The sequence below is a fragment of the Centropristis striata genome, chromosome 8 (assembly GCF_030273125.1).
Source record: "Centropristis striata isolate RG_2023a ecotype Rhode Island chromosome 8, C.striata_1.0, whole genome shotgun sequence".
Lineage (NCBI taxonomy): Eukaryota > Metazoa > Chordata > Actinopteri > Perciformes > Serranidae > Centropristis > Centropristis striata.
In genome coordinates, this window is record NC_081524.1 from 14,635,555 (window position 1) to 14,659,908 (window position 24,354).

Below are 24,354 nucleotides of genomic sequence, written 5' to 3' on the forward strand. Positions count from 1 at the left end.
TAAAACTAAAACTAATGAAAAATCCAAAACTATTATAACCTTGGTGCCACCTAGATTATTGTTCTGTGGTCTGGGCATCTGCTGCCAAAACTGAGCTCAAAAAGCTGCAGATTGCCCAAAACAAGGCTGCACGGTTGGTGTCGGGCTGCTCCACCCGGTCTAATGTTAACCGCATGCATGGTTCCCTCTCATGGCTGATGGTAGATAACAGGTTAGCATCAAGCACTGCTGTAATGTTTCAGTCAGTCTTGATTAATGAAGCGCCTGACTTTTTAATTAATCTAATTGTATGTAGAAACTCCTTGCACAACTACAGCACTAGACCAGGGGTGTCAAACTCAAATACACAATGGGCCAAAATTTAAAACTTGAATAAAATCGCGGGCCAACATTGAACAAATAAACCTTTTAATATATACCAAACATGTTTTGCTTTAACATTAAATATGGAACCAGCAACGCTTATAAACATACAATATATAACTAAATAGTGCAGACATGCAAAATCAAATTTCAAATAAAAAACACATCAATGTCATTAATTTATTAAATAAAAATTAAATAAAAATCGTATGCCTCTTTTCTATTTGCATCCTTCTGATTTAAATATCAAAATTAACTTTTTCAACAGGTTAATAAATTCTGCCTTTCTTTTCTCCATTTTTGGGAAGGGGTAGCTGGGAGACAGCTCTAGCTTGATGTTGCTATGACGACTGTCACAGAGGAGCGTTTCTGGGTCCTGTCCTGATTGACGCGCCAAAACAACAGCAGGGCATTGTGGGATTTGTAGTATTAGCTGTAAATGCTCCGTATAATACCGGCGGGTCAGCTTTTATAGTACAATAATAATATAATAATTTGGTATTGCCTCGCGGGCCAAATAAAATGACACTGCGGGCCAAGTTTGACACCCCTGCACTAGAGGGTCCAGTAACGGTCAGCTTGAAGTGCCTCACCCAAGAACAAAGGCCTTATTGCCATCTTTTATCTATAGAGCAATTACTCTGTGGAATAATCTGCCTCACTACCTCTGTTGCACTGAAAGTAAACAGGTATTTAAAAAGATTATTATTTTATATAAGCTGTACATTTTTAAATTATCTTACCTTTTCTTTCCTTTTCTTAACCTTTTTAGGTTTATAGTGATTGACCTTACCTGTAAATGTTTGATATGTTGAGAATATGTTTTTCTGTATATTCTGTGTTGTTGCTGTGGACCCTAGGAAGACTAGCTGGTTACTGAGGTACCTGCTAATGGGGATCCTTAATAAATAAACAAATAAACCCTTGTGTATCACTTTAAAAAAAACTCCCTCTCTTGCACTCAGATCTGGGTGGGCTGCCGTGGCTGGAGCGGTATCGGAGGTCAGTGTGACGGTCAGCTGAGGAGTCAGGTGTTGGTGATGGACGCAGAGAGCTTCACTGTGTCCAAGGAGCTGCAGGCACATTCAGACAGCATCCATTCGCTCTGCTCTGCTGAGGACCGCTACGTCCTGAGTGGCTCTGCACGCCGCGATGGAAAGATCGCCATCTGGAAAGTCGAGTAGAGCAGTAGTTCTCAACCTTTTTGAGTCGCGACCCCCAATTTAACATGCATGTTGTCCGCGACCTCCGCTCACTGAACAGAATCTCACACGCACAGTTCAGATCACCCAAAAAAGAACCAAAATGACCAAAAAAGACACAAATTGACCACAAAATGATCAAAAAAGACATTAAATGACCGAAAAAAGCCAGAAAATGGCCAGAAAAGACACAAAATGACCCAAAAAAAAGACACAAAATGACCAAAAAAGACACAAAATGACCGAAAAAAGACACAAAATGACCAAGAAAGACACAAAATGACCAAAATTACACAAATTGACCTCAAAATGACCAAAAAAGACACAAAATGACAATAAAAACACACACAAAATGACCAAAAAAAGACATGAAATGACCAAAGACTAAAACACATGAACACTTTAACACAGTGGAGACAGAGCTGACTTCCAAAATGATTTGGCGACCCCCAGAAATCATCTTGCGACCCCAATTGGGGTCCCGACCCCAAGGTTGAGAATAGCTGGAGTAGAGAACAGAGATGGAGAAAGCACAAGAGAGAAGAGAAGAAGAAACAAAAAGGCACATGTGAGCACAACACAAGGTGCGATAAATATTAACCCTTTGAGTAATCAACTGTGAAAACAAGATCATTCTGTCGGGGGAGAAATGATGAGTAAAAGTGATTAATGAATGCAGTTGCAGATTTAAGTACTTTTCTCTAACTTGGAGTATCTTTTTGTAGCCATATTTCAAGGGTTAATGATAAAAGCAGCTGTTAAAGATGATATTTTGGGACTCTTCTGGAAGAAAGAGTCCTTGAACAAATGCATACTGTACGTGACAAAGACTTGGTTTCTGACAAATGCTGATTTTTTTTTTTTTTCGTATTAGAAACCTTCTACATGCATAAGATGTGAAAAAAGGTTGCGTCTGTGCCTTTAAGTATGTTTTAAAAACTACATTTTTTTAGGTCAACAGCAGTAAGATATTTAAATGAATGTTATTTGTGTTTCTTTATCAAGCACTGAGAATAAATTACACGTTTAGGTATCATGTAGTATTTGTTTGTGTGTGTATATGAAGTGACAGATGCAACCTTCTGTTTCACAGTCAGTTTTTAGAAAGTGTTTAACACATCACCTGAAGAATGATTGCCCTTTTGAAAATGTTGACAGTCAACTTTCTGTCTGCTATGACATGTTGATTTTCCTTTTCAGCTTTCTATCCTTTATGTACTGTAATTTAAGGCAAATTTTCCCGTGATAAATAATTTCTTGCTGTAATTTTTGACTGAAATCCATTTAGTTCCACCACAATTATATGTTAATTCGTCAATAATGCATTGATTTATTCTGGTGAAAAATCAAATCACTCTTTGAATAATCTGTTTGCACACACTGTATATTCATAGACAAGACAATGTTGTGTGCCATCAATTCAACTTTAAACTGGATAAACCAATTTCCGGAGAGAAAGATTAAACACAAGATACAACCTTTAAAACATAACAACAATAAAGAATACAAAAAAGTTGCTACTTTTGTCATGATTTAAGGTCATCAGTCTTAAAATTCTTTATTAGTACAAACACAGTCAAAGAGCTGGAACACAACAAATCTGTGAATTATCCATTGATGACTTTCAGTAATTATTTTCTTTTTAATGACTTAGACAGAATATTAATATGATGTTAATATTAAAAGACAATTGAAGCTATAAATACATAGATCACAAAGTAATAGAGATGTAAGTTGAATTGGGTAAGATCCTCTGGGTCTGCAGCGTGAATGATGCTTTCATGAGGATGGATGAATGAATGAATGAGCCTCTCTGGTCTCAGTAGTATAACTCCTGATCCCACCAGCCTGAGAGATTACAAGCCAAAGATTAATGCATGCTGAATAAATGCAGAGGTGCTAATGATAATAGACAGATGGTTAAAAAAAAAAAAAAAGTATAAACAGTCATTGCTTACTTCCTGGATATCTTCTGACTCCCAACTTCCTGATCTCATCATAGACAAAGATTAAAATACCGTATGGAACAGGAACAAACCACCACTGGACTCTGTAAAGAAAACATGTGACATCAGTCCGAAATAAATATGGGAAAAAAGTAGAAGAAAAAATGACTTTCTACCTAGTGTTTTAATTAAAATGTACACTACTGGTCAAAAGTTTTAGAACACACCAACTTCTCCAGAATTTAATTGGAAATGATGCAGTTTAATGTCTCAGTGTACTCTGAAATGAATGCACATTTGCAACATTTAAAATTCTTTATTGAGCATGATAGTGTTTTGAAGGTAAAAAAAAGATTCAAAATCGTTTTTTATGTTGGACTAAAGGACTAAAAAAAGACACAAAATGACTTACAAAGACATGAAAATAATTCAAAAATGGACAAAATAGCCCAAGACTCCATAGAGTTAAGTTGTTAACCCATTTCTTGTTCCCTGAAAAAGGCCTACTTGTATAATTCTGAAATGTACATTATTTTCCAGTTTTGGTTAAGCTTACCTTTTTTTATTTACCTCTGGCAGTTCACCACTTACCTTTGTACCCTTTCAAGCTGTTCTTTTGACGTGAATGCTTGAATTTCAATAAAAAACTGGAAAATTGGGGTGTTCTAAAACTTTTGACCGGTAGTGTATATTCTCAGAACTCACAAAATGCAAACCACTTTCTCTATTCGTCCAGTGTGAGCTTTGATTTCAGATACCACTGTGTGTCTTTACCTGATGGGCATGAAATTGAAGATATTGGGCATTCCAGGGCAGTAACACAGCAGATTACCCAGGCAGAGCTGGAAAACTATAGCAGAAACCAGGACACGGTTCCTGCATACAAATAAACACAATATTAAATAACCAAACACCCAGATGGAGTCTAACACAAGCAGATTGGTTCCAGTTTAACTGTTTCCATGTGAAACTAATTGTAAAAGACCTTGCAGAGTTTTATGTACTGACACCAAATAACACGTGTTAGATATGGGTCTTCACAGACCTGAAGAAGCCTTGCTGGAACACAGACAGACGTCGAGTTTTCCTGATCAGCACATCTGAGATCTGACAGATCTCTATGCTGACGAAAAATACAGTGTAGCATGTGTACTCCTGGTACAACCTCTGACTGAAGGTCTGGAAGCAGAACACATCAAGGACAAGGTATTTGGTTACCATGTTGATACACAAATCCTCTTTTGACCTAATGACTATCTCTATGATAATAATAATCAAAGTGTTTTTAATATTCATTAATTCCAAAATAATAATAATAATAATAATAAATAGTAAAATAATAGTAGTAATAAAGAAATAAAAATAAAAAAATACGGGGGGGGTCAAAAGCTGCCAATTATGTTGGAGCAGATGAAAACTCACGTTCAAAATAATAAAAATCAAGTTTTTTGGTCATATAAAGACAATGAGCCATCTCCCTGACTGTGAACCTTAGGTTTTTTTCTTCTTTTTTTTGACAAAACAAAGAATTTCTTCTCCTCCCGGTCTCACCCTGCTCCACTCCAGTGACAAAAGCTGCCAATTATGTTGGAGCAGATGAAAACTCACGTTCAAAGTAAATCTAAGATGTTCTAATTTAAGGTGTGCCATCACCTCCTCTACCCATCATTTGTGAGCTTCCTCTATGATAAACACATGATAAAATGTGCCCAGAGGTAGGATCTCAGGTGTATACTTACCCATTCTTGTCCATAGTTGTCCTGTAAGTCTTGAAGATGAACATCCTCCCACTGAGAGCGCAGGCCGACACACATCAGTGGGAACCAGCCCTCCTGTGCCATGGCTGTGAAATAATCTGTAAAACCTGCAAAAGACTGGATGGCTCCTAGAAAAAAACAAGTGAAAGTGGGTCAGTACTTTCTTAGCAGTGTATGAATCCATCTCGATGGCTGTGTGACGCCTTTCACATGCATCAGTATATTTATATTTGGCCCCGAAAGGCAATACCAAATTATTATTATACAGCGCAAATGATACTACAAATCCCAGAATGCTCTGCTGGTGTTTTGGCTTGAACACAGTAGATCAGTGTGGAGCAAACTGAGCAACAGTTAAAGTTGTCTTTATGCACTTTTTCTTGCTAGTCCAAGGCTTGAATGGTTGCACATTCATTGAAGGATATTATTATTAGTCATTAGGGCCTCGGGGCAATCGCACCGAGCACTGGTCCCATACAGCAATAGCTGTAGGGACCAGTGCTCAGTAGTGGCTTCGCCCCGAGCACTACTGTTATACTGTGGATTTCTTCTTATTCCTCTTCCGGACGCAATTTCGTCCCGCTACTAGTCCTGCAACTCTTCGAGTTGCAGGACAAATTATATATCAAAACGTGCGGTTTGATCGGGATCGGTGTGCTATTACTTTTCTCTACGGAATATGAATTTTTCGCGACGCCCAAAATTTTGCATTGAAATGAATGGGACGGCCAAAAGAAAATGAGCAAAAAAGAACATTAATTGAAGATTTTCAGACGTCTACTTCCCCGGCATAATTCCACCTAGAGACTCCATTTAAACTTTAAACAGTAGACACAAGTCTTGTGTATTGGTGTATTACTTTGCGTTTCGATAGGTCATATAGTTTTTTATCAATCCCTGTTCAATGACCATGATCATTTTTGGAGAAATTCTGAGATTATAATGGGTGTGTATTGCACGGAATGTTCGTGTCAGAGTGTGTGATGTCATCGCTCAGAGTGTAGAGGGAGAGGTAAAACTGTCAAGAAATAAATTTGAAAACTGCACTCCAGGCCGCAAATTCCACTCTACAGAAATAATTTATACATAGAAACGTAGGAAAATTTGTCTTCTCACTCACAATCCTCTGGTAAAGCTGTCAGAGTTATAATTTGGGCGTACGACGCAAAGATGCGCCACCAAAACCACCAACAGCCTCATTGGGTCCCATATTAAAAACGCAGGAAGATTTCGGAAAAAGTGAGATTTAACTGTTTTTTTAGATCGCTCTAACAAAGCTATTTTTTCATTTTTCTTAAAAAAAAAAACATATGTAGAGGTTCAGGAAGAACTCAGGACGCTCAAAGTGAAGTCGGATCAATGATAGGTATTATGGTTTTGCCAAAAATGCTTTCTGTTCGAGGCCAGAAATTTCACTCTGCCCACCTCTGGCTGCTTTCACTCTGCCAGAAGATTCCACAGCTGTTAATTCCGTTGATTGCTCTGCTCTGATTGGTCGCCCCCCGCTTTGATGTTTTGATGTGATTACAGTTACAGATACACGCACGCACACACACACACACACGCACACACACACACACACACACTGGTCATTTAATGTAATAACAGTTAAAGTTCCAAGCACGCACACACACACACTGGTCATTTAATGTAATAACAGTTAAAGATACACGCACGCACACACACACACACACACACACACACACACACACACACACATATGCGCGCATAAGCGCGCACACTCCTCCAGATACAAATGTTTCACTCACACATTTTAAGGTTAAAGGGCATAGGTTGCTGTATAAATAAATACTTGAAGAGGAATAGTATCATAACATTACTAGTATTAATTGTTTGAAATCTCTGAAGAATCTCATCATAGTGTACACACACCGGCAGTAGCCCCCGTGGCCCTTTCAAAATTTCCCCCAGAGGAAATTTTCTAGTTTGGTTTATTATTGTTATTTTTTTCTTACATTTATTTTTAGCCTGTGGAAAAAGATTACTGTTAAATTTAAATTTAAAGAAGGCCGCATATAAAATAAAGGGACATACGATTTTTATTTTAATTTTATTGAAGAAATGAATGCCATTGATGTGTTTGTTTGTTTTATTTGATATTCGATTTTGCATGTTTGCAATATTAAGTTATATCAAGCTTTGCTTGTTCCATTTAGTTTGAACTTGTTTAGGTCCATTTTTTCAATAAATATCAATGTTGGCCCGCGACTTTGTCCAAGTTTTAAATTTTGGCCCACTGTGTATTTGAGTTTGACACCCCTGACATGCATTGTATGTGGCTCAGCCTTAGTGAGCTATGCATGCATTCATAGAATTGGAGATACCTTCAGCTAACTTTTAGGTTTATCAGTTTTGTGTGTAAGACACACACAAACACACGTGCAGTCTCACCTATCTGGAAATAAGAGTAGACAGCCAGGGCTTCGTTCACCAGACGATCACGACGAGGGTTCCTGGGCTTCAGGTGCATGATGTCACTCTCTGCTTTCTCATAAGCCAGAGAGACAGAGGGGAACTACAGGAGGAACGGGAAATAACAAACAATACATCATTGTACAGCAGACAATGTGGTACAATGTGAAGGATAAGGTGGTGATTCTAAATCAAGTGTACAGGTAACGGTAAAGTGTGATCAAATATTATCCAATCCAATCCGATCCCCTTTATTTATATAGCACAATTTTAGCAAAGTGCTGCACAAACAATAAATACATAACACAATACAAAGAGATGTAGTAAACAATAGAACAGTAAGATGCAATAAGATAAAATAAATTAAAAATGGGATAAAAATAAATAAAATAAAATGTAAAATGTACTGCCCGCACAAAATAAAATATGCATGAATACAATAAAAACAAAAAATAAAAAAATAAAAATAAAAACAAAAATAAAAATAAAAATCATAAAATCAACATAAAATCAACACTCTACGTGGTGTTAAAAGCCAACGAGAAGGGGTGGGTTTTAAGAAGAGATTTAAAATGAGACAGTGAGGAGGCAATTCCTTCCACAGTTTTGGAGCTGCGATGGCAAAAGCTCGTTCCACAATGGAAATAAGCCTTATGGCTTTATTGTGTCATCCCTGACTATTTTTTATCTATTTATATTTCGTATGACACAGGTTGCTGTTTCATATTTTTTTTATATCAAGAATGGTCAAATAAAATCAATCAATCAATCAATCCCTCTGAGCTTCAGCCGAGCTCTTGGCACTCTCAGGAGAAGCTGGTCAGCTATTAGACAACAATGCTGAAAATAAATAGCCGCTGTTAAGAAATTAGCTTCCTGGCAGAAATGGTACTAATGTCGTAATTACTCACAATGTCAGTGGCCAGTTCGATGAAGAGGATAGTGATGCAGCCCAGAGGAAGAGGCACGCTGACGGTGATGTAGATCAGATATGGAGTCAGCTCAGGAATGTTCTTGGTTAGTGTGTAGGCAATAGACTTCTTCAAGTTGTCAAAGATAAGACGGCCTGCACACAAACACATACACACAACTCAATAAAAAAGCTTACTGTTCATTGTTTAGTATATTTAGATAAAGCGCTCTTGAGTTTTAGGGGCTGCTACTGTTACAACCTGGTCTCACAGGAGTCCGAGAAATAGCCACGGATTTGCTGAACTCAAAATCCGTGGAATAACCACGGAATCACTCAAATTTCCGTGAAACTGACACGGATTTGGCTACAATGCAAGTTAATGACAGTCATATCCCGTGGCTATTCCAACATACAAAGTGATTATGTACATTCACTGAGTGAAGATTTAGAAAATAAAACATATATTTCTCACTAGAAATGTGATCAAAATCCATTTTTATGCAGAAACTAAGTCAAAATATTGATTTTTCACTAAAAATGAGAGAACTGTCCTCCATGTTTTTTGTTCTGACCGCTGGGACCTTGAAAGTCACGTGACCTTGACACAAACCAATAGGAACAAACATCCATGGAATAGCCACGGGATATGACTGTCATTAACTTGCATTGTAGAGAAATCCGTGTCAGTTTCACGGAAATTTGAGTGATTCCGTGGCTATTCCACGGATTTTGAGTTAAGCGAATCCGTGGCTATTTCACGGATTCCTGTGAGACCAGGTTCTACTGTTAAGGACTTTAACTATTCAAAATAACACAGGTGAGATACGGGGAACTGAGACATACAAAAAACAGAGACAGAAGTTATGTCTCCCCCCATTTATGACCATCACATGAACAGAGAGTTTTTTGGTCAAATAAAGACAATGAGCCATCTCTCTGACTGTGAACCTTAGGTTTTTTTCTTAATTTGTTTTTGACAAAACAAAGAATTTCTCACCCTGCTCCACTCCAGTGACAATAGAAGCAAAGTTGTCGTCCAGCAGGATCATGTCTGCAGCGTTTTTGGCAGCATCTGACCCAGCGATCCCCATGGCGATACCGATATCAGCCTTCTTAAGAGCCGGAGAGTCGTTCACACCATCACCTGTCACGGCCACGATCGATCCCTGGAGGGAATGAAAGATGCAAACATCTGACTCAAGCTTCAAAATATAATCTGAACATACACACGACTGAATATGAATACATCCAAACAAACATCTTCTCCTGTTGTTCTTCATACACACTCATCTCAGGAGAAATCTCTGGAAAATTGTATTAATTTTATAGTGCTGATTTTGATAATTGTTTGAATTATATGTATTGGCATCTTGTGTTTGTAGAATAGAAAAAATTCTAGTTTATTTCGTGCAAAAAGGCTGAACTTTTTCTTTGTTTTGCACACGACAAATGTGTTTTCTTTCTGCATGTTTTTGTGTATTTACCAGACGCTGACAGCTTTCCACAATAATCAGTTTCTGCTGAGGGGATGTTCTTGCAAACACCATCTCCGGATGGTCTCGCAGGGCTTCGTCCAGCTCATCACTGCTCATCTCTTTCAGCTGACCACCACTGATCACACAGGCTCGGGCATCCCTGCACACAACCAACACAGTGACAGAGACACAATAATTAGACAAAGATACACACATGAATCTGGTTTGAATCTTTATAATGCTGGGCTTACACCAAACTATTTTCACAGTCCCAGACTAAAAACTGAAAGTCTTTAGTAAATCTAGGAGTCTTACTGGAGTCACAGCGCTCCCGTCATCCCCATCGTTAAGTGTAAGGTAGTAATCGGTGCTGTTTCTTATCAGTCTTTTCCTAGTCTTGGGTTTGCGATCATATCAAACATGTTTGATATTATCGCAAGTCGCAGTGACGGAACACAATCAACAACCAATAGATGAGCCGTTCCAGACCGGCAGTAAAACCACTTCGACAGGAAAAAGTTACATCACAATAATGTTAGTAAACTCAATCCTAAATACAAATATAGAGATGTAATATATTTACGGCCACAAGCGGAATTTTGGGGGCGCTGTTTCTTAGTAAAGAGAACAGTAAGCAGACCCAGTTAAAATACAGGGTGAAAAAAAAAGAAACGACAGATAGTTAATTCCTTTCTGTATCATAGAAGATCTCTATTTACTAATAAATTTGCTAAATTAGCTAAAAAATGAATTGTAGAAATACTGTAGTATTTGGTTATATCGTCAAGAATATCGTTATCGCAAAAATAGCCTGAAATATCGTGATATTCTTTTAGGGCCATATCGCCCAGCCCTAGGTGGGGATATGCGTCGTTTCAGCGGGTTAATACGGCGCCCTTTCCGGTTGACCTATTACGTCATAATATACAAGTGGAGAAAGGAGGGAAGCTGGCATTTTCAAACAACAAAAACAAGATGGTGATTTTGAGGGGCAGACACGAACGCCAGAGAACAGTAAGCAGCCCCAGTTAAAATGTATGAATAAATAAGTAATAAATAATTGATGATGAATGTGTGATTAACTAAATGAAAGTTGATAGAGCTGATAAGTATAATTATTCAATTAAACGAATTATAATTAGATAGGACATAAATGTATATCATGAATTCTTTTCTACAGTTTCCTTTCCTTTATTCTTCCTTATATCTATTTTACTGTAAAATAGTCAACTTTTCATGTCAGAAAAAGAGAAATCCTTTTTCAGCTTTGTGAGGGACATTTTGTGGCGTCTTCTCTTCTTTTTGTTTTTTTTTGTTTTTTCAACACAAACCACTGTACACACAAAAATTGCATGGTAGATAAAAAATGCTAAAGGAAATCTAGTTGCAGTCTTGTAAATAGTGATCCTGCAAGATTGACAGTCTTTGTAGAATCTCAGTGTGAGACTAGGCTGGGACTAAAAACTCTCAACACTTGTCTTTAGATGTGAGCAGGTGTGAGTTGAGAGTCTTGCAGGAGTCTTTCCAAATCTTTTCAAAGTCTTCTGGTGTATAGGTAGCATAAGACAATGATGTAGGATTCTGTACTGATGAGCTAGTTTAAAGTGTGGACAGCAGTTATGCCGGTACCTCTTGTTGACTTGTTCGACTGGTATGCGCTTCCTCTCAGCAATATCTTCCACTGTTTCGCTGCCTTCTGATATGATACCCACATTAGCTGCTATGGCCTTTGCTGTAATCGGATGGTCCCCAGTCACCATTACAACCTGAAGTTCAAAGATATAATTTAAAAAGTTATGAGACAGGGAAATAAACAAAAAAGTCGTAGTTTAGGTGTATATGGGGCAATGTGAACACACCCTGATACCAGCAGTACGACACTTCATCACTGCATCAGGTACGGTGGCTCTCGGGGGGTCAATCATTGAGATGAGACCAGCAAAGCACAATCCTGTTGTGGTGAAATTCATCTCGTCAGAGTCGAATCGATACCCTCGGGGAAACTCCTTCTCATTCAGATAGACATGGCAGAAACCTGGGAGGGTGAAAAAAAAGAAACAACAGATAGTTAATTCCTATTGTGTATCATAGAAGATCTCTATTTACTAATACATTTGCTAAATTAGCTAAAAAATAAATTGTAGAAATACTGTAGGAGCCAATATTATGTTAAAGACAGTTGAGATTTTTACTGTAGATTACAGCGTGTTTTATATTGGTTTATTGCCTTTTATTGTGTAGTTGAAATTTACCACAGCACCTGAAGTAGGCGCTGCACATGCGCATTGTTGTTCTGAAGGTTTTGGTAAAAAGGTAAAAGCGTGGATTAGCAGAGTGCTAATAGGTACAGAGAAAAAAGTTTTTTTGACCGTCATTTCAGACGTTGCCGTTCTTTTAGATGTTTCAGTTACTTCCTGATGTTTGTGGACCATTGTGGAAAACCAAGAGAAGCTTGGATTGACGTGTATTAATGGAATACCTGGATTCTGCAAAGATGGTGGTGGTTTGTGAGTAATTAAGGAACAGTAACATACGAGTCAAGCCAGCTGTACCTGCCTACTGCTAATAAATTGAGTGGCTTTAGAATTAAGATTTACGCTTGCCACTACAAATACTACTGATCATATATTGACTTTGTAATAAAGGTAAAGAGTAAAGGCTTTGGACTTTTACATGCCACATATAATATACTGGAGGTAAAAGGGGAAATAATTCCTAAATATAGCAAGCCAGATGATTAGGTCCCATCAGGGTAATAAGAAGTCTGATCTTACCCAGAACTCTCTCTCCCAGTCCTCCCAGGTCCATATATGCTGTCTGAAAGGCTTCGCTCCACTGCTCATCCAGAGGCAGTTCTTGGCCTTTTATCAGAATGGTGGAGCAGCGCTCTAAGATCCGCTCTGGCGCTCCCTTCATCACCAACAGGTAGCGTAGGTCCAGAGGATCATCCAGTTCATGGACAGACAGCTGGAGAGAGAAGGGAGGTTGAATAAAGTTAATCAGAGCTTTAAGTTCCACCGTGAATCACAGGATTATCGTACAGTAGCAACTCATAATCATAGAGTTCATTTTGGTTTACAACTGATGGAGAATGATATAAAGACGGCTCTCACTTGGAACTTGTTGGTGGAGTTGAAGGGCACTTCTACCACTTTCTTGAAGCGATTACGGTAGTCCACTACGTTGCCTATAGTGAGTTCAGTGAACTTCAGCAGAGCTGTTTCTGACGCATCTCCTACCACGGTCCTCTGTGGGACATGGTAGAGATGAGACACGAAGACACAAAAAATCATTTCTTAGAACAAAACAAAAAAGAAACAATTAATTTAAAGCAATAATATATCGTTAGCCTCATAGCATATTTGCCTAAATCATATTTGAACGTTTTCGGGAAACAAGAAAATACACAATTTTTAGTAAGCCCATTGGTATTTTTAATTGATATTGTAACAGTAAGTTCAAATAGAAGTGTGAACAAGTTTGCATAAAAAATTAAACACATCGATTTCATAACAGATAAAAGTGTCTTAGGCAGAATATGCCCTGACTAAGGCAATTTTTTTCTTACATATAAATAATGTAGTTTGGTTTGTATGTAGCCGCAAAAATGTCTAAGTCACAGAGATGACTAAGGCAGAAAGTGATTTTGGACTCTAACAAGTGTTCTGATAGGTTGAGAACATAGGCAATAAGGCAGAAAGATGCAGCAGTGGTAGGAGAGTAAAGTTAGACAGATGTCACAATTTGGCCAAAAAATGACTTAGGCAATTATGCTATGAGGCTAACGATATGATATAGAATCAAAAATTGTACCTTAGGAATAGGAACGCCTTCTTGATCAGGTCTGAATGTAGCTCTGTTACACAGTGAAGCCACTCTCGCTACTGAACGCCATGTTTCTGATGACTGGTCAAAACTTTTGCCTGAAGAGAATCACAAGATCACAAAAACTGTAAAATACCATTTAACCATCTGTCAAATACACATAACAGTTGATATAACAATCCTCAAGTTAGCTTACTATTGCCTGTATAACATATATATCATAATATTGCTTGTGACCACAATATTGATTTATTTTCTAAAGGGAATTTATTCTGTGTGTTTACCTGACTGATCTTCAGTCGTATCAGCAGCGTGGATCTGGTTGTCGAACCAAAGGTGAGCTACAGTCATCCTGTTCTGGGTCAGGGTGCCCGTCTTATCAGAGCAGATTACCGAAGTGGAGCCTGAACACACAAAGGTTACTTTTATACACTGTACATACATACATACATACATACATACATACATACATACGTACAGACATACATACATACATACATACATACATACATGCATACATGCATACATACATACATACATACATACATACATGCATACATACATGCATGCATACATACATACATACTTTTGCATGCATGCACACATACATACATACATACATACATACATGCATGCATACATACATACTTTTGCATGCATGCACACATACATACATACATACATACATACATACATACATTTGCATTCATGCATACATACATACATACATACATACATGCATACATACATGCATGCATACATACATACATTTGCATGCATGCATACATACATACATACATACATACATACATTTGCATGCATGCATGCATACATACATACATACATACATGCATGCATGCATGCATACATACATTCATGCATACATACATGCATACATACATTTGCATGTATGCATGCATGCATGCATACATACATACATACATACATACATGCATACATACCTACATACATACATACATACATACATACATACATACATGCATACATACATACATACATACATACATACATACATACATACATACATACATGCATGCATACATAGATACATACATACATGGTGGAAAAGCTTAGTACACAGAAAGCTTTTCGGGGTGGCTGTGGCTCAGTTGGTAGAGTTGGTTGGCACCCAACCGAAGGGTTGGTGGTTCGATCCTTGACTGTCGCAGCCTACATGTCGAAGTATCCTTGAGCAAGATACTGAACCCCAAATTGCTCCCGATGCTGTGTTCATCGGTGTGTGAATGAATTCCCAATGGTGGCAGGTGGGACCGTTTAGGGTAGCCTCTGCCACCAGTATGAATGTGTGTGTGTGAAAGGGTGAATGAGTGTAGTCTGTACTGTAAAGCGCTTTGAGTGGTTGCAAAGCGACTAGAAAAGTGCTTTATAAGTGCAGGTCCATTTACTTTTCAAGTAAAATCTTCGTTTCTTCACAAAACTATCAGGAACAGTATGTTCAGCCGGACTCACCTAAAGTCTCCACAGCCTCCAGGTTCTTCACAACGCAGTTCTTCCTGGCCAGTCGCTTAGCAGTCAGAGACAGACACACCTGTTAACAGAGACACGGAGCTTAATACAGAGCCTGCTGGACAAATGATGAGCTAAATCCCCCACAGTCATACTAAACACAGGATGTGATTTTGCATTGGTGCTATCATCCAAAATGAATATTCATACAGTCCACTTTTAAAAGTTAAAAGAAATAGTTTGTAGGTTTTAGTGCATTTGCAGTACTCCAGCGGGAACTTTGAAATACTGTGATGTAGCTCAACAAATTTAGAAAATGTAATTGACAGCTTGATTGCAAAATAAAATTATTATTCATCCATTAGTTGAGTCAGCTGTAATTTGACTTAATTAGTTTTAATAAGTTGCAATTAAGAGTGCAGGGAAAGTAGTTAAAGTTAAAAATAAAAAAAAAGCTCAATAATGAACGTACATCTTAAGCACTAAGCTAACTATTAGTATTTACTGTAAGTAATGGCTATAAGGCTATTAGTAATGGCTAAATAGCTAAACTAATGTGACCACACTAACCTAAACGTTGACAGTTGTTTAATTGTAAGGAAATAAATACTGTGAATAGTTAAATATTTTCCAGTTTATGATAAATTCAAATGAACACATTTGGAAACTGATGCTGTTGATGATGGTTGGTGGAAATAAATGTAATATAATAATGATAAGTATGTATTTTCATTGGTGCATAAACACCTAAAAGTAAGAAATGTTGTGTTTTTGTTCACTTAGAATGAGTTCTTTACATGTGCATAGGGAGCGGGTCCCTTTACAAGGAGTCCACCATGTAGCCCTGAATGGACAAACCAAACAGTGCGTTTACATGCAGTTTAATCGAGCTACGCTTAAAAATGAATATTGGCCTCTAACTCTGACTTCTGTCCTTGTCCCAGTTTACATGCAACTGAGAAAATCAAATAACTGACGGGAACGTGTCCTCCTCCTCAACACTGGGTGGAGATAGGGGTGTGCCATATCGTATCGTTCACAATAATATCGGTATATCTTTTTTATGGTTAAAAAAAATGCATATCATGATATTGGCAACATTCCTATTCTTGATGTAGTGGCGTAAGGTTGACACTTACACAACTGAATATACCGAGCTGCCCTCCAAACACACTGCTGCATTATGCCGTTCGTTAGCCACAAGCTAACATTAGCTAACAATTAAAGTTGTTTTAATCAAAAAAGCTACTTACTCTCTGTTGCTAAACACATGTTGCTTTCAAAATAAGAGCACAGTGTGTTAACAGAATCCACCACAGAACCTACAAGAAGACTGTCAAAATAAGATGCCTTAAATAAAATATACTAGAACCTTTATTTTCCTTTACAAAATGTCATTAAAATATGCCCCCGGAACCCCTAAATGGTTAATTTTTATTATTTTCTCATGTTCAAGAGTCAAGAGTTTTTTTTTTTGTATTTGGCAACTTTTGATTTTTGCACTTCACACTACATTTTAGATTTTTATTTATTTATACAGACAAAAAAAAATAATATTTTCTATATATTTTTAAGTATTTGGTAATATCGTCAAGAATATCGTTATCGCGAAAATAGCCTGAAATATCGTGATATTCTTTTAGGGCCATATCGCCCAGCCCTAGGTGGGGATAAAGTGGAGAAAGGAGGGAAGCCGGCATATTCAAACAACAAAAACAAGATGGTGATTTTGAGGGGCAGACACGAACGCCGGATGCTGTTGGATGGCTACAACAGAAGCCTGTCTTCGGTACGACACTTTGTGCCGTCGCCACTGACCGGCTACTGCGACCGGCTAGAGAGGGCTTTTCTCATTTTTACACTAAATGCGACTGAATTTTAAAAACAGCTCCTTTAAATGAAAATGCATAAAACAGTGGTACTATCCTCCTGTGACCCTGCGTCCTCATATGTGGACATTTCATTTTAGGCTTGCTGGACCTTATACTTAATTTTGCGTAACTATGATCTGTTGTCCTCAGTAGTCAATACATTAATCAGTATAAAAATCAGATGGCAGCATCTTGGTAAAGTCAATCAGCAGCTTATCCCCAGAAAAAAAGTGGACCAGGTACAAAAGCTGATCAGATTTTATGGTTAAAACTTGTTTATTTATGCTTAATAATGTTTGTAGTTTGACTATTTTTTAGCAATAGCAACAAGCTACGATACTGCTAATCAGGAAGTACTCATTTGAGAACGAATAGACTTTTACTATCGTTCTTTAAATGAGAGGGTGTAAATCTAAGGAAATAAACAGTTTTAAACACTGAATTTTGAATTAATTGTGTTGTACAGTGAATTTAACCCTTTTTAAAAAAAAAAAATCTACTTCCTGTTCAAAGACAATGCTTATTTTTTGTACTTATCAGGTCCTACTGATCCAAAATATGTAGGAGAAACTAACGATACATACAAAACAAAAGCTTGGGTCTCAGGAGGTTAAAGAAGTGCACATTTGTTGCACATTTTGACTCACAGTGACTGTAGCCAGCAGCCCCTCTGGCACATAAGCCACCACGATAGCCATGAAGAAGATCATGGCCTCCAGGAAGGCATAGCCGATGAACATGGCAACCACAAAGAAGGTAAATCCAAAAAAGATTGCGAGGCCGGCAATGATGTCAACAAAATGCTCGATTTCTATTGCAATGGGTGTCTTCTCATTCCCAACGCCGCTCGCCAAGCTGGCAATCCGACCAATGATAGTACGATCTCCTGTGTTAATGATCACACCTGTAGCTACACCTGGGAGGAGATGAGAGAAGACAGGTTATTCTTATGTTCACCAACACATTCTAAACAAATGAACTGTTCTCTGCTGTACCTTCCAGACAGGTTGTAGAGAAGAAAGCAATGTTTCTGGTCTCCAGTGGATTCTCATGAGTATATTCTGGACTCCTGGTCTGTGGTTCAGACTCGCCTGTCAGTGATGAGTTGTCCACCTGGCACACAAATTGAACACACAGAAGGTTGATTATATGTCCGCATGATGAAATGGGGCACTAAGGCAGTAGTTCTCAACCTTTTTGAATTGCGACCCCCAATTTAACATGCATGTTGTCCGCGACCCCCGCTCACTGAACACAGTCTCACACTCACAGTTCAGATCACCCAAAAAAGAAAACAAAAGACACAAATTGACCACAAAATGATCAAAAAAGACACAAAATGACCAGAAAAGACACAAAATGACCAAAAAGACACACAATGACCAAAAAAAGTAAACAAAATTACCAAAAAAGACACAAATTGACCCCAAAATGATCAAAAAAGACACAAAATGACCAAAAAAAGTAAACTAAATGACCAAAAAAGACACAAATTGAGCACAAAATGATCAAAAAAGACACAAAATGACCAGAAAAGACACAAAATGACCAAAAAAAGACACAAAATGACCAAAAAAAGGACACCAAATTACCAAAAAAGACACAAATTGACCACAAAACAATCATAAAAAAGACACAAAATGACCTAAAAAAACACAAAATGAACAAAAAAATACATTAAGTGACCAAAAAGACTAAAACAAATGATTTGGCGACCCCCAGAAATCATCTCGCGATCCCAATTGGGGTCCCGACCCCAAGGTTGAGAATAGCTGCACTAAGGGACGATATCTGATAATGGATTGGACCCGGGAGCATATGGCTTCATCAGGTTAGCATCATTCCATATATGTATGGTATATATTATATATGTGTGGTTTACCTTGCAGCCCTGACTAGTGATGATGCGAATGTCAGCAGGAACTCTGTCCCCTCCTTTGATTTCCACCAAATCCCCCACCACCAACTGGTAGGCGTTGATCTGGTTTTTTTGGCCATCACGGATGACGATGGCTTGCTGTTTTCGGAGATTGCCAAAAAGAAAGAAAATGAGCACACAAAGAAAGACACAGGCACAGTGGAGTTGCACTTTTTATAGTGTTTATGTGCAACTTACCTGCGGCACCAAATTCTTGAAGCTGGCAATGATGTTGGTACTCTTGAATTCTTGGTAGTAACCAAAGCAGCCCGTTACCACGACAACAGCAATGAGGGTGATGGCCAAGTACAGCTGGAGGGATAAAGAAGATGTGACGAGAAAAACAGGTAACAAGTAATAAGGTAATAAACTCCTGCTCAAAACAATCTACATAAGCAACAGATCAGTGGCGGTTCTATTCAGGGGCCAACAGGGGCCACTGCCCTTGTGAAGAAGCCCTTAACCCCTGCTGTAATCAGTAATAAAATGATCAATTTATAATTATGAACGATGGAACAATTCTTACCTATTTTTTGTTCAAACAATATCTCATTGTACACAGAAGGAACCAGAATGTTGTATATTAGTTGAGTTGTGCAATAAAAGCTTGTGTGTATAAAAAAAGATCATTCTTACTGTACTGCACTTTCAAAATAAAAAAAGTAATTGTGCACAAAAAAGAAAAATGTCATTGTCGTACAAATAATGATAATAATAATAATGATAATAAATAACTGATCTGCTTTTTTTTAACTTCTTAAGTGTCCTTGTTCTTGTTCTATTCTGTGTTTTTTTCTATTGTTGTTGTTCTATTATTGTTTTTATTTATGCTACCTCAGTATTTTATTCTATTGTATTTTATTGTACTTGAATACCGGACTGCTGTGACAACCAAATTTCCCTTCGGGGATGAATAAAATAATCTATCTATCTATCTATCTATCTATCTATCTATCTATCTATCTATCTATCTATCTATCTATCTATCTTTTTATCTATCTATCTATCTATCTATCTATCTATCTATCTATCTATCTATCTATCTATCTATCTATCTATCTATCTGTCTATCTATCTAATAGTTATTGTTGGTAAGTCTCATTGTTTCAATCAAAGTATTTGTATCTTCCAAATAAATTTGATTTTTAAATAAGCTAAAATAACATAACCCCACAGTGCACTTAAGGAGAAAAACTCTAAATGGAAATATAACTCACATTGTCAAAGCAGGTGACGTTCCCTCTCGCGAGTTCAATACCGAAGGCGATGAAGCAGATACAAGCTGCGACCCACATCAGACACTGCAGCCCTCCAGCCAGCTGCCTGGCAAACTTCACATACTCTGGAGTTCCTTTGGGAGGCTTCAGCTCGTTAGGACCGTCCCTCTCCAGGACTTGACGGGCAAAGGTGGTGGTCATACCCTGTGAATAGAGAACAGCAAAACTGTTTAAATAAATAAGTACAGCTGGGAAAGAAAAGAAGCTTGGAAACATCATTGTCTCTATCCACACACAGGGACGAGGAAGGGAAGGGTGTGGGATATACACTACCGGTCAAAAGTTTTAGAACACACCAACTTTTCCAGAATTTAATTGAAAATGATGCAGTTTAATGTCTCAGTCTACTCTGAAATTAATGCACATTTGCAACATTTAAAATTCTTTATTGAGCATGATAGTGTTTTGAAAGTAAAAAAAAGATTCAAAACCACATTTTATGTTGGACTAAAGGACTAAAAAAAAGACACAAAATGACCAAAAAAGACACAAAATGACAAAAAAGACACCAAAAGACACAAAATGACAAAAAAAGACACCAAAATGACCAAAAAAAGACACAAAATGACAAAAAAAGACACCAAAAGACATAAAATGACAAAAAAAAGGACACAAAATGACCAAAAAAAGACACAAAATGATAAAAAAAAAGACACCAAAAGACACAAAATGACTAAAAAAAGACACAAAATGACCAAAAAAAGACACAAAATGACCAAAAAAAGACACAAAATGACAAAGACATGAAAATAATTCAAAAATGGACAAAATAGCCCAAGACTCCATAGAGTTAAGTTGTTAACCCACTTCTTGTTCCCTGAAAAAGGCCTACTTGTATAATTCTGAAATGTACATTATTTTCCAGTTTTGGTTAAGCTTACCTTTTTTTATTTACCTCTGGCAGTTCACCACTTACCTTTGTACCCTTTCAAGCTGTTCATTTGACTTGAACTGCTTGAATTTCAATAAAAAACTGGAAAAATTGGGGTGTTCTAAAACTTTTGACCAGTAGTGTAGATGAAGAGAAAAAAATCACTAACAAAAGAGTCTTTAACCCATAAGAACCCACAGTGACACTTTAAATCTTCTAGAATCTCCCATATTCAGCTTTATGCTTCACCTTAACTCATTAAATCCCTTAGCAAGACTGTGTCACTGTGTGACTGTAGTAGCTAATTTCAAAAAGCTTTTTTGTGTTACTCGGCTAAGTTTAAACCCATTTAACAATTCTAATTCTAATTTAAGTACATTTGACCAAATATAAACAAAAAATAATCCCATCCTATCCTGTCACAAGTTCGATATATGTTGTGGAGATGCAAAGAAAAAGGCAAATTTGTGTTTCTGTGAGCAGAAAAGGTGTCTCCTTTATTTATTTTAAAATAAGATATATCATACGTCCAATCTAACATATACACTACCGGTCAAAAGTTTTAGAATACCCCAATTTTTCCAGTTTTTATTGAAATTCAAGCAGTTCAAGTCAAATGAACAGCTTGAAAGGGTACAAAGGTAAGTGGTGAACTGCCAGAGGTAAATAAAAAAAGGTAAGCTTAACCAAAACTGAAAGATAATGTACATTTCAGAATTATACAAGTAGGCCTTTTTCAGGGAACAAGAAATGGGTTAACAACTTAACTCTATGGAGTCTTGGGATATTTTGTCCATTTTTGAATTCTTTTCATGTCTTTGTAAGTCATTTTGTGTCTTTTTTTGCTCATTTTGTTTCTTTTTTTAGTCATTTTGTGTCTTTTGGTGTCTTTTTTTGTCATTTTGTGTCTGTTTTTGGTCATTTTGTGTCTTTTTTTAGTCCTTTAGTCCAACATAAAATGTGATTGTGAATCTTTTTTCTTACTTTCAAAACACTATCATGCTCAATAAAGAATTTTAAATGTTGCAAATGTGCATTAATTTCAGAGTACACTGAGACATTAAACTGCATCATTTTCAATTAAATTCTGGAAAAGTTGGTGAGTTCTAAAACTTTTGACCAGTAGTGTATGCCATATCACAGATCTTTGACATTTAGGGGTAGATTTAAAAAAAAATAATTAAAACATCATAAATGTGTTCTATGTGGTTCACTTGGTCTGTGGTATATCCCCCATAATTTTTACTTTTAGATGAATGGGTCTGGGTTCTTATGGGTTAAAGAGAGAAGGTCATTAAGGAGGAGCTATCTTACCTTGGTGACATTAGTGTTGTACCTCGATTCTAGTTCCTCGATTGTAATCTCGTGGTCGTCCTGCAGGGGGAGACAGATCGCAACATTCATTCAGAATAACTGAAACTTTTAAAGGGCAGTTCAAAGTGAACCAGGGTGATTTATTCATAGCTGGCTGGTTATAAGTGGACAGACATATTTTCACCACTTTGCTGCTCTGAAGCTTCTGTCTTTACTTACTATATCCATTTCTTTCTTCATGCCCTCCAGTTTATCCTTCTTCTTCATCTTTTTCTTCTTTTTATTATCCATTTCTCCATCCATCTCAAACATGTCGTACGTGTCCTAAATGTGGAAAGCTTAAAAGATTAATGTGCACACATTCATGCAGGAAATCAATCTGTTCAGTGGGAGGTGACATTATTGGTGATATGGAAACCAAATGTAGCATGTTTCCATGTCCGCTGTGTGCTTTTTAAAGGTATTAACAGCTCATGAAATTAAAATATTTGTAAGAAACACATTTGCATACACATTCGTTTTTTTTAGTAAATAAACACATATAGACACTTCATACCCTGGAGTACATAATAGGCCACAGTATTTCCTTTATTTACATGTAATAACCAAGGTTATAATAGTTTTGGATTTTTCATCAGTTTTAGTTTTAATTTCGTTGTCAATTTTTGTTTTCAAATTCAGTGAGTTTTAATTAGTTTTTAGAGTGAGTTTGCTTGTTTTAATTTGTTTTTATTATTTGGAAAATGCTTAGTTTTAGTTTAGCTTTTATTAGTTTTAGTGTTAGTTTTAGTTTTTTTTTAATGGTGTATTTGTTGGGTCCAGATTCAAGAAGGTCACAATTAATGTTTCCTTTATTTCCTTTGTCTGATCCATCTCAGCCCCAATAAGTTTATTAAGTAATAAAACCAGATAGATGAAATAGATTTCATATCAACCAAAAAGGTTTACATATGAAAAAAGTTGACAAAGACGAAAACTAAGGACATTTCCACTATAATTTTAGTTAGTTTTAGTTAGTTCTGTAACCACACAATACAGTTTCAGTTAGTCACGTTTTAAAAAAAAATCTAGTTTTTATTTTTATTTCAGTTAACAAAAATGTTTTTTCAATTCTAGTTTTCGTTATTTCGTTAGTTTTCGTTAGTTTTCATTAACTATAATAACCTTGGTAATAACACCAATAAAAAGTAGAGGTTTGGTCACTGAAGTAGATATTTGTAAAACTTGAACTAAAATGATATCTCCAGAGACAAAGCGAATGGTGACACATTTATTAATAAGAATGAATTTAACTGACTAAGTTGAATGATTCACTAACAATAACAGAATGACCTTCAGTAACTAACTGGAAGTATAATAACCTCTATATCAAAAACTATACTTAATACACTTAAAATGTGATATAATATATATAAATTAGATATTGTGTGAAAGAAAAAGTAAAAAGTAATATAATAGTAATAGTCAGGCGGCTTAGCCAAATAAAGGGGACACGTCGGACAAAAGCACCAATTTTTTTCCCCATACTCTCTATCACCATAGGTTTCAATTATTGGTAGGAGCCACTTCATCAAGATTGCGGATCGGAGATGGCAGCCATATAAAGTCTATGAGAAATGCTATATCTTCCAAGCCACTTGGAAGGTCAATCTTGGTGTCAAAATCTACATTTTCTGGGTCCAGGAATCATTTAAAGCTATT

At 36.9% G+C, this 24,354-nt stretch overlaps 2 protein-coding genes across 4 annotated transcripts in view; one reads left to right on the plus strand and one right to left on the minus strand.

The window, feature by feature from the left end:
* LOC131977002 (DENN domain-containing protein 3-like) overlaps positions 1-3,081 on the plus strand; it is a 48,028-nt gene extending 44,947 nt beyond the window's left edge. For all 3 annotated transcript variants that reach the window (XM_059340248.1, XM_059340247.1, XM_059340249.1), the window contains one exon: positions 1,329-3,081. In XM_059340248.1, the coding sequence (XP_059196231.1) occupies positions 1,329-1,547 (219 nt within the window). In that variant the 3' untranslated portion in view covers positions 1,548-3,081. The remainder of the gene's footprint in view (positions 1-1,328) is intronic.
* Positions 3,082-3,398: 317 nt separating this feature from the next.
* On the minus strand, positions 3,399-22,893 carry LOC131977003 (potassium-transporting ATPase alpha chain 1). The gene is made up of 22 exons (XM_059340250.1): positions 22,873-22,893; positions 22,654-22,713; positions 20,409-20,612; positions 19,390-19,503; positions 19,156-19,290; positions 18,269-18,386; positions 17,921-18,189; positions 15,406-15,484; positions 14,199-14,318; positions 13,903-14,012; positions 13,203-13,337; positions 12,864-13,056; positions 11,949-12,124; positions 11,719-11,855; positions 10,099-10,249; positions 9,612-9,780; positions 8,613-8,767; positions 7,681-7,804; positions 5,251-5,396; positions 4,557-4,690; positions 4,286-4,387; positions 3,399-3,615 (listed from the first exon to the last, which is right to left on the minus strand). The coding sequence occupies exons 1-22, from the start codon at positions 22,891-22,893 to the stop codon at positions 3,513-3,515; spliced, it is 2,955 nt and encodes a 984-aa protein (XP_059196233.1). The 3' UTR covers positions 3,399-3,512.
* Between the last annotated feature and the right edge of the window lie 1,461 nt (positions 22,894-24,354).